The sequence below is a fragment of the Canis lupus genome, chromosome X, assembly GCF_048164855.1.
Source record: "Canis lupus baileyi chromosome X, mCanLup2.hap1, whole genome shotgun sequence".
Classification (NCBI taxonomy): Eukaryota; Metazoa; Chordata; class Mammalia; order Carnivora; family Canidae; genus Canis; species Canis lupus.
In genome coordinates this window covers 32,925,656-32,938,027 of record NC_132876.1, presented here as the reverse complement: position 1 = coordinate 32,938,027, position 12,372 = coordinate 32,925,656, and the positions used below count along the sequence as shown (strand labels likewise).

At 46.1% G+C, this 12,372-nt stretch overlaps 1 protein-coding gene across 7 annotated transcripts in view; it reads left to right on the top strand.

The window, feature by feature from the left end:
- Positions 1 to 12,372, top strand: part of LONRF3 (LON peptidase N-terminal domain and ring finger 3) — a 40,100-nt gene that overhangs the window by 7,382 nt on the left and 20,346 nt on the right. For 3 of the 7 annotated variants that reach the window (XM_072816618.1, XM_072816617.1, XM_072816619.1), the window contains exons 3-6: positions 125 to 247; positions 4,127 to 4,282; positions 6,389 to 6,647; positions 7,409 to 7,502. In XM_072816618.1, the coding sequence (XP_072672719.1) occupies positions 125 to 247; positions 4,127 to 4,282; positions 6,389 to 6,647; positions 7,409 to 7,502 (632 nt within the window). The remainder of the gene's footprint in view (positions 1 to 124; positions 248 to 4,126; positions 4,283 to 6,388; positions 6,648 to 7,408; positions 7,503 to 12,372) is intronic. The other 4 variants (XM_072816621.1, XM_072816620.1, XM_072816623.1 and 1 more) reach the window with 2 other exon arrangements.

Here is a 12,372-nt window from a genome sequence, read left to right as displayed (position 1 = left end):
GGGCCGTAGATAAGGTAGTCCTAAAACCCTTCACACGGTAGTGAACACTCGCTAAGTGTTTGGCTAGTGTCAATAAGTCAATAGGTGAATAAGGACAGGATTGAATGCTAATGTTTTCTTCCAGGCACACTTCAGAAAAGCACAAGCCTTAGCCACCTTAGGCAAGGTGGAGGAAGCACTAAGGGAGTTTCTATATTGTGTGTCCCTCGATGGAAAGAACAAAAGAGCAAGATCTGAAGCCCAGAGGGTGAGTTGAGATGACGTCAGGTCCAGCTGCCCAGTGGACTCCCACTTCTCTGTCTTCTCCAGGGAGGGGAGTGAGGGAACTGCCCTCCCTGACATTTAAGCCCTGAGTGTGTGGCCCCCTTGGTTAAGGGGCAGGAAGGAGACACAAGAGCCAATTGCCTCTTGGCATACGCAATCGGATTGAGCAGTTCCTGCATTTTTGGAGGAGCTTCTGAGGAATATTCTTGCTTTTTAGATCCAGAGTCTGGGTTGTGAGTAGGAAAACCAAACCAAAGCAAACCAAACAAGTTAACATGGGGATGGAGTCTCACTGAAGAGAATCTGGCTGTTGAGAGGTCAGGGGTGTGGGACTGCCTGCAGTTGTAGAACTTTGCTTTGGCTGAGTCACAGCTTCACCAGCCACACAGGGCAGGCAGCTTCTCATCAGGAATGTTGGTCACCATCTCCCCTGCTATATGCAGAACTCCAGCCTTCAGCCTTTGCTAGAAATAGAATACACACTATCTCACAAATGTAAGTCAGGGATCATTACGATATAATCTAAGTAGTCATTCTAACTCTTGCATCCCAGGAGAATGTGATTATTTTGTTTTGCCTTTTAATTCATGAAATGTTAGCATTAGTAAAGGCTCAAGCATCCTCAGTTCCTGGTCTGCATTGTTTACTGGTCTGCAGTGTGCTTCCATGGTATGTAGCTAATTGGCCTGGAAGTTGGATGCTGACAATCAGTGGTAGCCTCTGCCCTCCTTGTGCCCCTCCCCCTACTCACCACCTGTCTCAAGTGCCTCTCTCCCAGTGAGGTTTGGCAGAGCCATGGATGAAGAAAGGGAGCTTGGTTTCTGAAAGCTCCAGAAAGGAATCTTTAGCAGAACCAATGAACTAGGGGAAGCTGAGCTCTGGAGGTTGTGCCTCACACATATTTCTTCTCTAGAGAGTTGTTTTGACCTGGTTTGGGAAAGTGGGCAAGGTGTTCTTGAGAGGAGTACTGGTGACAGAGAATCATTCCAGGCTGTGGACCCTTCCCCGAATCTTAAATGTAGTCTATAGTGTGAATAATAATAATAACAGCTAACATTTATCGAGCATTTCCAGTGCACCAGACACTGTGCTAGGGCTTTCTGTGGAGGATATAATTTAATCCCCGCAACATCCCTATGAGGATAGGTGATGTTATTTATCCCCATGTTACAGATGAGACAAATGAGGAAGCCAAGACTTGGTGACTTTCCCAAGGTCATGCAGCTGGTGATTGATGAAAGGGCATACAAACCCAACTCCATCTGCTTCCAGAGTCTGTCTTCTTAGCCATTCCTCCATTCTTCTATCCCAGGAGGACATGCCAGGGAGTTTGGCGTCACTGCTAGGGTGTGGTGTAGAATAGCCATGGGACCATCCAGTTCTGGGGGTGGGGGATGGACAAAGGTTAGTTAGAAGAATCTTGACTTTGGGGAAAGAGTGTGCAAAAGCCAACAGAGGCAAGTGTCAGATCCAGGGGCGAGGGGTTTCTTTACTCCATTCGTCCATTTCCTACTTGGCCTGAGAGGCTGTAGTGTCGTCAGCTGGGTTGACCTCTCTCTGGGGCAACATTACAGGGCAAGGCGCTGTGCTAAGCTCTGGAGACGCAAAGAGGCATAAGCCACAGTCTCAGTCCTCAAGGACCTTCCAATGCTGCCTGTGTTACACAAGGCACTATAAATGCCAGACGATACAAAAGGGAGCATTTGCCCATAATGAGTGTCCCAGAGTTCAGAAGCGGAGCCAAGAATTTAGAAGCGAATTTCCACTGACTGTGATGAGGGCCCTCAGCAGTTCTTATTTACTGTACCTTTCCAGTTTCAGGGCAGAAGATTTGACAAAGATGTTTCAGGTTCACTTGGCAGTAATTAGCTACCTTAGACACTCCCAGGCCTGGGTTTCTTTTTAACATTTGTATTGACCCCAACTTTTGTTTTCCAAAGTCATTGGGAAGGTCTAGAATGAGGTCTTAGGTAGTAAAGGTAAGAAGTGAAGTGCTGTTGCCATTTCTGCCTTGTTTCCTTCGATTTCTCCCCTCTGCCTCCCTTCCCACCCCTGTCCTTGCTCTGCCCTTTTAACCCTGTACCTTGGGATGCTATGTGGCTGCCACTGAAGAGCACCATGCTCTCTTTTCCAAAGTTTTTACTTCGATCCAGTTAGTTAACATACACTGTCATATTAGTTTCAGGTGTACAGCATAGTGATTCAACAGTTGCATACATCACCCGGTGTTCATCCTGACAAGCAAGCACCATGCCCTTTGGGGGAGAGCTCCAGGGAGACTGCTTCAGAAGTGGGTTGGTACTGTTGGGCCACTCAGAAGGGCTTTCCTGAAGGCCAACTTTGGTTCCTGGGGAGGAGGGGCCTCTGAAAGCTGGCATTTATGGCCCTGGGTGGTGCGAGTACCTCCACATCTTGCTCCTTTACCACCTTAGACCTGGAAAATGGGTTTCCCAGAGCTGGAAGGAGACAGTGATCTGTCTCAGGGCTTTGGGCTTGAATGCTCAGCCTCTGCCTGGGCCCCAGGATGAAGAAGTGTCCTAATTCACTTCCACCCGGGGTGAAAGTATGTATTGGACATCTGTCCTGTGCATCCAAAAGCTGGCCCTCTGGTTAGAGAGAAAGACTTCCATGTGTGGCACAATTTCAGACCAAGGCAAGACCATGTAATATGAGGCACTCCATTATGGTGCGGGAGAGAGCATGATCGGACGAGTGAGATCAGGGAGGCTGGAGGTATAGCCCTGGAGCTAGCCTTGGAGACTGAGTGGGCTTTGGCTACATGGAAAGTGCTGACATCTGAAGGAATCTTGTGAAGGCACTTCTAGGGGCCAGCAAGGGAACAAATCAAACTGGACAGAGTATGGTCAGAGTTTCTGTCAGACCCCCTTGATCAGTTAATAATGAGCAAGGGTGTGGAGCATCTTTTAGTGGGTCTCCAGGTACTGCAGTAGCTGCCCAGTGGTAAACACTTCAACATGTGTGAGAAGCCAAGCTAGCTGCTTGTGTGTCATGTTACATGCAGTATGTACACATGTCTGTCTGCAACCCATGCTGGCACAGGGGAGAATTGAAGCAAGCTCATGGGGAAGCCTGCACTCATCCTTGACTCCCAGGCCTTTCTGGCGCCTCTGGGTCTTTAGCTGCCCCCTCGCCCACCCCCCACCTTCTCCGGCCACAAGGGAAACTGGTCCCAGACTGGAACCTGCCTGCCTCCAGTCCTTGAAGTTACCCAACAGTCTTGGCACAGTGAAGGCCAGAATGAGGAAGGAGAGGCTGGGTTCTGCTATTCCCACCACTTCACTGTGGAAGGGATTAAAGGTCCAAGGAGGATAATCCAGGGAGGAATGAGCAAACTGGGCTGGCAGGGGAAAGACATGGAAGAACCTAGAAGACGTGTGAACGTTCTACCTGTGGGAGTGTATAGATGTGATTGCAGGTCCCCCGATGGGGTTCGTCTCCTACCTTTATCTCCCTGTCTCTTTTCTCCTAGATAGGTCTTGAATTCCCACTGCAGATATTTCTATGGAATGGTAGTGTGGGAGTGATGGTTCTTAACTTTGGCTAGGGTGACGGAGGCATCTGTGGTGCCTTTTTGAAATCCAGATTCTGGGGCCACGCTTCAGACCTGGGGGAGCCAGGCGTGGGAACTTGGAACCTGGAATGTTCATAAGCTCCCCAGGTACCTCTGACATATGCTGAATGGAGCCCCCCCGCCCTGGTATGTTGGGGTCTCTGGTTCCAGGCTGCCTCCCTGGAGTTTCACCCTGCAATTCATGTCCCCTGCCCCTTCCCTCCCCTCCCCCCCCATCACCCAAGCACCTGTAGAAACTTAAGTAGTGAAGTCTTCTGTTTTATGTCACAGCTTCTCCTTAGTTTCTTTTCACCATCAGTCCCGGGGGATTCTCAGGAACATTTTCCCGATATCCTGAAGTTGTTGGCACCTCACCCTAGATTAAAGGAACACGTAGAATCAATGGCTACTGAAGGCACCAGTCATAATCTACCAAAGTTGTCACAGGTAAAACTCAACTCGCCCAGCTCGCTCGCGATGCTTCGTTTGGCTGTTGTGTGGGCAAACGTGGGAGTGAGCCCTACCTCTCCTTCGGTTCCTGAGAAGGAAGAAATGGAGCCACTAGTGGTTGTGTTCTTTGCTAGAAGGTTCTTTCTTACAGATAAAACTGGATTTCAGACATGGTCCTGGGGGTTTTTGGTTTCATTACCTTCATTTTTCAGTTCTTGGTCAGATCCAGCTGAGAGAGATTTGATAGAAGTAAAAAGGAGTTGGCCTGCTTCCCCTGGAACCATTCAGTCTGGGTGGCTTTATCAGCTTAGGGGCGGAGCCTGGGAAGAGGCCTAACAACCCCTCCTTTCCTGCTTTTTTTGTTTGTTCAAGCTGCTGGTCTTTGAGCACCAGCTGAGTTCTTTGTGCAGAGACAACTCCATTTGATCCCCAAGTGGAAGTAATTTTATATTCCCTCACTGTGTCTTACACATCAGTAGACTTCCAGTACATATTTGTAGCCAGGAAGAGGGAAGCAATTGGGGAAGAATTAAGTCCTTGGAAGGAAGGATGGACATTTATGCCCATTTTTGAAGACAGGGGAATAGGGAACCATGGAGAGATTGGCTCCAGGCTCTGGCTTTCCCAGAACAGGGCAAGTGGGCAGAAGCTGGGGCTCAGAAGTCCAGACGTGAAGGCAGGATTTAGCACTGAAAACCGAGGCACCTTGAAGCAACAGTCTACCTTCCATTCGTGCCATGTGTTCTTCTCCTGTATGGAAGCCCTGTGATCTCCATGGCTTCTTGGGTTCTCTAATAGGCAGGAAACTTACTTTTTCCCTGCTTCTCTCCCTGCTCCTGAGAAGTGATAAAATGCAGGTGTGCCTGATTTAAAGGCGGGGGTGGGGGTGGGAGTGGAGGCAGATCTTCTGAAGTCAGAGACCCTTAGTGCATTTCAGTAATGTTTGAAATAATTAGTACATGATTGAGAGCATTAATAGTGAACTGAAGAAGTGCCTGGAGTGACTTCTCATTGCAGCTCAATCAGAAATGAGGGAAAATAGCACCCTTGGCTTTCCAGGGTGAGCCAGCTGGGGAGTGAGGGATTGGGCTGCTACACCAACTTTGCTTTGTGAAGCAGTGTACTCTCATGTGGACAATGCCTGGGGCTCATGGAAAGTTGAGGGTGCAGCCCTGCTGGGGTGCTGCAAAACCCCTGAACTCCCCAGGTTAGATACTGTGAAAAACTACATCCTTCTTCTCCTTACCTCACTGTTCTCTCCTGACTATACACTATTTTCCATCTATCTACCATTTGGGGGGCGGGGGTGGCTAGGGGTTGGAGGGCAAGAAAACAACATGAGCATGTGGATCCGTGGACTATGAATTTAGAGTACAGTTCAGGGTTCTCCAGGTAAATCTGCACAAACACTCTGTCATTGGATTTATTTCCAGATCCATTGTCAAATACCCTCTCCTGGACAAAAAGTCTTGAAAAGGCTAGAGATAATTGATCGTTTTCCCAAACGACTTGTATCTTTTTCAGACTTTTCACCCAAAATCTAGTCAAAAGAGTAGCTTGTCCCTAGTGCTTTTGACTAGTATAACACGGAGCTCTAGAACCTGAGGTAACTCCACAGGCCTGTGAACAAACCTGTGCCAAAGCCTTAGCAAAAGTCCTTTTGGAGCTGGGGGTGGGGCAGATGGCCTGGAATGGCAGTGAAAGCTGCCAGAAGGATTGAGTGATAGGATCTACTCTCACTGCATGCCTTGGTTTCCCTCAGGTGGTAACTGGGGAAAGATTTGGCTAGGAGAGGGATGGGTGCCACACTCTACATCTGTCCCCTTCACCATAGCCCAGGGTGTCTGTCCCCTACATGCCTTTCTTTCCTTGCCTAGGGAAGTTCCTCTGTTTCACCCAAGCCTAGCATGTCTTCGTTGCAGATACCCTGTGGCCAGAAGTAGGAGATATGTCTTATCACCACACACACACACCCCAGTTAAGCTGTGTGTCCACTCAGTGATCAGGGCTATGCGGTTTTCTCTCTGTCCCCGGTGGGTAGCAGTGTCAGAGGACAATGCTGGTCCTGAGGTGATACTAATATTTGGCTCTTTCTTCGTCCAGGAAAATCCGGAGCTCCCACACTGTTCTAGTCAGGAGGAAGCAGCGGCAGGGGGAGACTGCGGCAGCCTGGCAAACCCAGTTAAAGTAGAGGGGGAGGGGCAGCAAGGCGACCAGGAAGGCCAGGCAGGAGAGGAGAAGGGGGACGCTGCCTCTGCAGAAGCTACCTCTGCCAAGGCTGGCAAATGCCAAGAAAAGAAAAGGAAGCATTGTCAGACTGGAACCCAAGATCCAGAGGTGCCCACTAAAGCCTCAAAGCCAGGTACTGACTCTACCCAGAGAGAAAGGGGCTTGGATGAGGTGCCGGGGCTCACCAGCGTATGCGGGTTACTGAGCCTCCATTGGAGGGCTCTGGGTGTGCCACCTAGCTCTGGCACTCAGCTGTGCCACCTCAGGGCACTATGAGGCCTCTGTGAGAGCATGCACAGTTCCTAGCATACTGCCAGGGCTCATTGATAATAAGGAAAAGTCAAGTCATGAGGTCAGGCCCCGTATCAAGTAATGGCATCTCATGCCCTTAATGGTATTACCTCTTTTCAGGCCCACCTGTCCCTATTCTCATCTCCATCTCAGGAATGGGGGAGCAGGGAGATACGATCAGGCCTCGCCCTCCTCCTTCCCAGCGGGGTGCCCAGAGGTAGACATCAGAAGTGGCAGCGGCAGCCTCACTTCTTTCCAGGACAGGTTGGCAGTGCCAGGATTCGGTACCAGCCTTGCAGGGCTGGCTTGGTCCATGGAATGGCAGCTGCTCCTGCTGCTGTTGAGTGAGATGCCTGTTGCATTGGAGTCAAGTCCCCAGGGCTCTTAGACATTCCCTGCTCGCATTTCTCTTCCTGTGGGGCTCCTAGAAACCTCCTGAAGCCTTCTTCAGGGGATCCCATTCCCAGTGGCCATTGAATCTACTCTCTGGGAGGCAGGGTGAGAGCGGCAAGCTGAAAAATGAATGCGGTTCTTTTGCCTCAGAAGTGTTGTCTGTGAAAGTAAGGTTGGTCCATCTCTGATTTACTGCTTTCTCAATCACAGATCCTCCTGCTGACCAGGAGGCCAGAGCTGCTGTCAGTGTTCCACTGCCATTGTTTGTTGACGCGTCTGACCTTGAATGCGCCCTATGCATGAGGTATGTGATGGGTACTATCACTTCTTGCCTGAGGCTTCTTCTTCTGGGGAGTCTTGGCCTTTCGGCCAGTAACCTCTTGTTCAGTTGGTTAGCACAGAAATGCACAGTTCTAACAGAATGAAAATCACTCTGTTGTTTGTCACACGGGCTAGCTTGTTTCCTTTGTTTACAGATTATATTACCTGCACTCCTGACTTGGAAATACCTAAAAAGTGGGAAGAAAATGGTCTGCTTAGAAGTCATAGACTGATGGCCACATCCTGAATGTCTTTAATTGGGCCTTCCTGAGATTTTTTTTTTTTTTTGGTTGTTGTTAGATGTGAATGTTCGGAGATAGGACATATAATCTCCAGTTGGCCATGATTCCCCTCTCTCCGGACTGCCTTACACCAGCCTGTATCTCATATTTGCATTACTTTCCTAGTACCTTGTAGGTATTTGAGTTCATGACCCTGGAACTAATCTCAACTACTGGATCAAGATCTCAAACCTCAAGGGCTCTTGTGAATGCCAAAGGCCTATTCTTTGGAAGCCAAGTAGAGGACTGATTTTTCATTTTGAACAATATTAGTAGTAGCCGTGTACTACTTGACCAGGCATCCCTTCTCTACCCAGTGGGGAAGCAAATTATCCACACACCTGCCCATGCCCTCAGAAAAAGAAGCTGGTGGACTTTTTTGGGGCTGTGTGAAAAAAATTACTTTCATTTGTTTCATTTCACAGCTGTGACTTTGTGGCTAAGAAGAGGAGCTCCAAAGCCAGATGGCCTGGGCTTGAACCCTGGCTCTGCCACTTACTGGCTGTTTGACCTAGAGCAAGTGATTTTCTCTGCCACTGTTTTCTTGTCAGTAAAATGGAGAAGAATAGTACCTATCCTATGAGGTTGTTATGATTAATTGAGAGAATCTATTTAAAACACTTAGAATAGTGCCTGACATATAGTAAATACTCCATAAATATTAACTTTTTCTAAGCCAGAGATTCTTTAACTTTAGGCCCACGGATGCTGAAGGAAGTTCTGTGTATGGATTCTAATAGACCTGTGAATTCCCTGAAGTTTTATGTAAAAATGTGTGTGTGTGTGTGTGTGTGTGTGTGTGTTTCCAGAACAAGGTCCACAGATTGCAGTAGAGTCTCAAAAGTGTCTTTTTTTTTCCAAGATAGCATTAAAAAAAGACTGAGGTATTTGCATAAAAGTAGAGATGGTTGGCCCAAGAGATGTCAAGAAAAATCTTTTGATCTACCACACACTGGGATCCAGCTTCCCAAGAATCCTGAGATGTTTTCTTGCCCTTTGCAAGCACGTATGCCTTCCATATCAATCACATGCATTTGTATTTGGAAGGACTTTTCTTGTCCACATAAAAATGAGTAAGGTGGCCATTACCTGGACATGTACTTTTTCTTTCTCTTAAAAAGAAATTGAGTTGTCAGATTGGCTGCTGAGCCCAGGCAGACCTGAAAACGAACAGTTCGACAGACGGAATGCAGTAGCACCCAAAGAAAGCCTTCCAGATACAATCAGGAATTTTAGGTGGAGTGAGTGAGAGTGGGGTGGACTATATAACCAGGTACCTTTGACCCCTCACAACAAAGCAGCAGGTGGGTCATGGTGGAGCCAAGGTAAGAGGCAGAGAAACTCTGCTTCGCAGCAGAGAAATGGGCCTCCACCATCATGCCTCTAAGCCTGCAATGTGAGCCACAGTCTTTCAGGTGTCAGACTTTGCCACACTTGGTTTAGCTTGTTCAGAAAGCCCAAGTCTTTGCTGGATGTATCCTCCTTAACACTACTCCCAACATCCAGCCAACACAAAATCAAACACACAGACTCATCCTGTTTGTGTTTTCACTGAGGGCTCAGAATCCTGGGTTGAAGTTCTTTTGTTCTGTTTCCTCTGATTTCTCCCTTTCATCTTGTTTGTCCCTGATCTCAACAGGGGGCTTCAGAGAAGGGTTAGAAATTTGCTCCAAGAAATAAACACCAAGAGGATAAGACCCCCTTCTGGTTTATTCACCCTGAGTTTAAAAGCCATTATTTCCCTTATCCTGCCCCTCTGTTCTAAGTGAGACTTCAAAACAAAAGCCCATCTTTGTCTGGGGTAACTGTTGTATAGGCTGGTAGGTGATAGGGGGACTCTAGCTGCTTTAGGGAGCAAAGGAACACGCCAAGTCCAGAGAACATTTCTGACCTCAAGGCTCTTAAAACTGTAGACCTTGATCAGAGGAATGTAATTCCCCTTCCAACAGGGTTTGTCTGTAATGCAGAAATCAGCTGTTGAAAGAGACTATTTCATATACATGCTTTAGTTTGAACACAGTCTTGACAAAGTTCCTGTATCCACCTCTCTAGTACTCCCCCCCTTTTTATTGTCATTAGGATTATTGTCAGGTTCTATTATGACCTTCATGTGTCTTTTGGGGAGAGGGTGTTTAAGGGTTGAGATATTTTCAAACCATCTGCTGGGTCATGAAACTAGACATTTGTACCTCCTGTACAAGTTTCTAGAATGAACTCTAATCCTGTGGTGCTGCACTGGTAGAAGACAAGTTGGAGTATGAAATCCATCTGACTCTAGAGAGAAACTCAGGAGCAACTTGTATGTTTTGCAGGGAAAAGGATAGGAAAAGAGAATGGGACAAGAACTGGAGCATGCATTAATGAGACACTCCAATCTCCAAGTCCCCCTGGCTGGATTGGGAGAGCTCTGTTGAGGGAAGTTGCTCCGTAATTCTAATCCTTTGGAACTCTGCCCCTCAATCTTTTGTGACTGGAAACCTTCCCTTGAGATTTACCAGCTGGATACTCTTGACACTGGGGACCACCTCTGGAGCTGTTGTGGAACACCACCTTTGGGGTGACAGGATATTTTGAGATGTGGAACAAGAATGTTTGATATTTTAACCACTTACCTTATGGCCCAGTGACCTCCTTGTCAATTGAAATGAAACTTTGTTGTATTTAACCTAGTTTTAGCTACTCAGATAGCTGGGTATTAAGGAGGTTCCCCCTCACACTGTCTCTCTCCTTCCTTCCTTCCCTCTCTCTTTTTCTTTCTCTTTCTCCACCCCCTCCTTCTTATTCCTTCTTCTCTCATTTGATAGCAGCAAAAGAACACAATACAAGGATGTAACTGGTGGGAAAAGATAGCTATTTCCAGACAAGCCAAGCATTTAATCCGGGCTGACATCTAACTGAAAGCATTTATTATTACTATTGTTTACTCCACCATTTTGACAATGTAAAATGCTTTCTTGTGAGAAAATCTGTGTCTACTCTGATTTATAAATGCTTCCCTGAAGTGTTTCCTGCAATCATTACCTAAAGTGGTAAATAAAAGGGAGAGAACTTCAAGTATATACCTATTTCTAGCTCTATCTATATATACAGAGTTCTCTCTCTCTCTCTGTCTTTCTGGGGTGGAGAGAAATGGAAGGGAGAGAGAGAACTGTGTTGTCTGTATGTGTGTCTACACATGGATGGATGCTGTCTGTTCTAAGAGATGTGCACACTGTTGCAGCTGTGTCATATAGTGGAGAAGGAAGAGGAGCTTGAGAATCAGGTGTGACTTCATACCCTAAGCCCAGCTACTTCCTAGCTAGATGTGTGACCTTGGGCAAGTCATTTAACCTGTCTAGGTCTTATTTTCCTCAGTAGTAAAATGGAACTAGTCATCATTATTGCCTATTAACATATGAAGTTAATTTATTTGAAAAACAGTATTACACACACCCAGAATAGCAAGAGAAATATATTCCACCTGTTTCTTGTCACTTTATTCCATCAGCCTCTGTAGAGGAGCAAAGTAGCCCTGAATATAGAAGCAAATTGAGACTTGAATGGTGATATATTCTGAGCATCTGAACTTAGAATTATTTCAAAGCAAACATTATATAGCATCTGTAGCAGTCTTCTTGTCTGTGACCACTCAGATCAGGGGCATTTTAATCACAATTCTTGCTAAGAGTTGCTGTTTCCTTTTGTGTCTGTTTCATTCATCTGCTCATTAAATGTCAGCATTTATTGCAGTTGATTAGCTAGTAATATCACTGCTGTTTTATAAAAGGCCCAATTTTGAAGCTCTCAGGATAAACAATTTAGCAGGTACGGATTCCTCAATCATCATCATCATTAGTGTCATTGACTAATGTGTAACAAGTTTTCAGATTCATAAGACTCAAATTACTGAAGAAGTGAGATTTTCTGATTTGGCTGCTCCGGTAGATCACAGCAATGGTTTCCAAATCAGCCTGCAAGTCACACTTGTGAGACACATTCTAAATTGTGAAATATACACAATGGAGAAGTACATAAAATTAAAAATGTATTCTCTTAACAAAATATTTTAAAGAGGCTACTGCTGCAACCATTCTCAGTTCAAAAAATAAAACATGGCCAGGATCCCAGAAGCCTTCCTTGTGCCACTTCTGAATCATGACTCCTTGCCCTTTGCCCTCCAAAACCACTGTCCTGACTTTCTTCTTTTTAAAAATAGTTTTACCACCCATGTATGCATCTCTAAATGGTGTAATTTAGTTTTTACTAAAAACTTTATATAAATCGAACTATCCAGAACACAGTTCTTTTTGTTCTGGCTTCTTTTCCAGACTATTAAGGTTTATTCATGTTACTGCATATTGGTGAAGTTTGTTTATATTTCATTCATGTAGGGTGGCCCATTGTGTGAGTCTACCACAATTTCTTTACCAGTTCTATCATAAATGGATATTTGAGTTGTTTCTAGTTTGGAGCTATTACAGACAACGTTGCTATGAGCAGTTTTTATGTATGCTAATGCATATAAATCTTTGCCCATCTTCAATTGGGTTATCTCTCTTTTTCTTACTGACTTATAAGGGCTTTATGTATGTT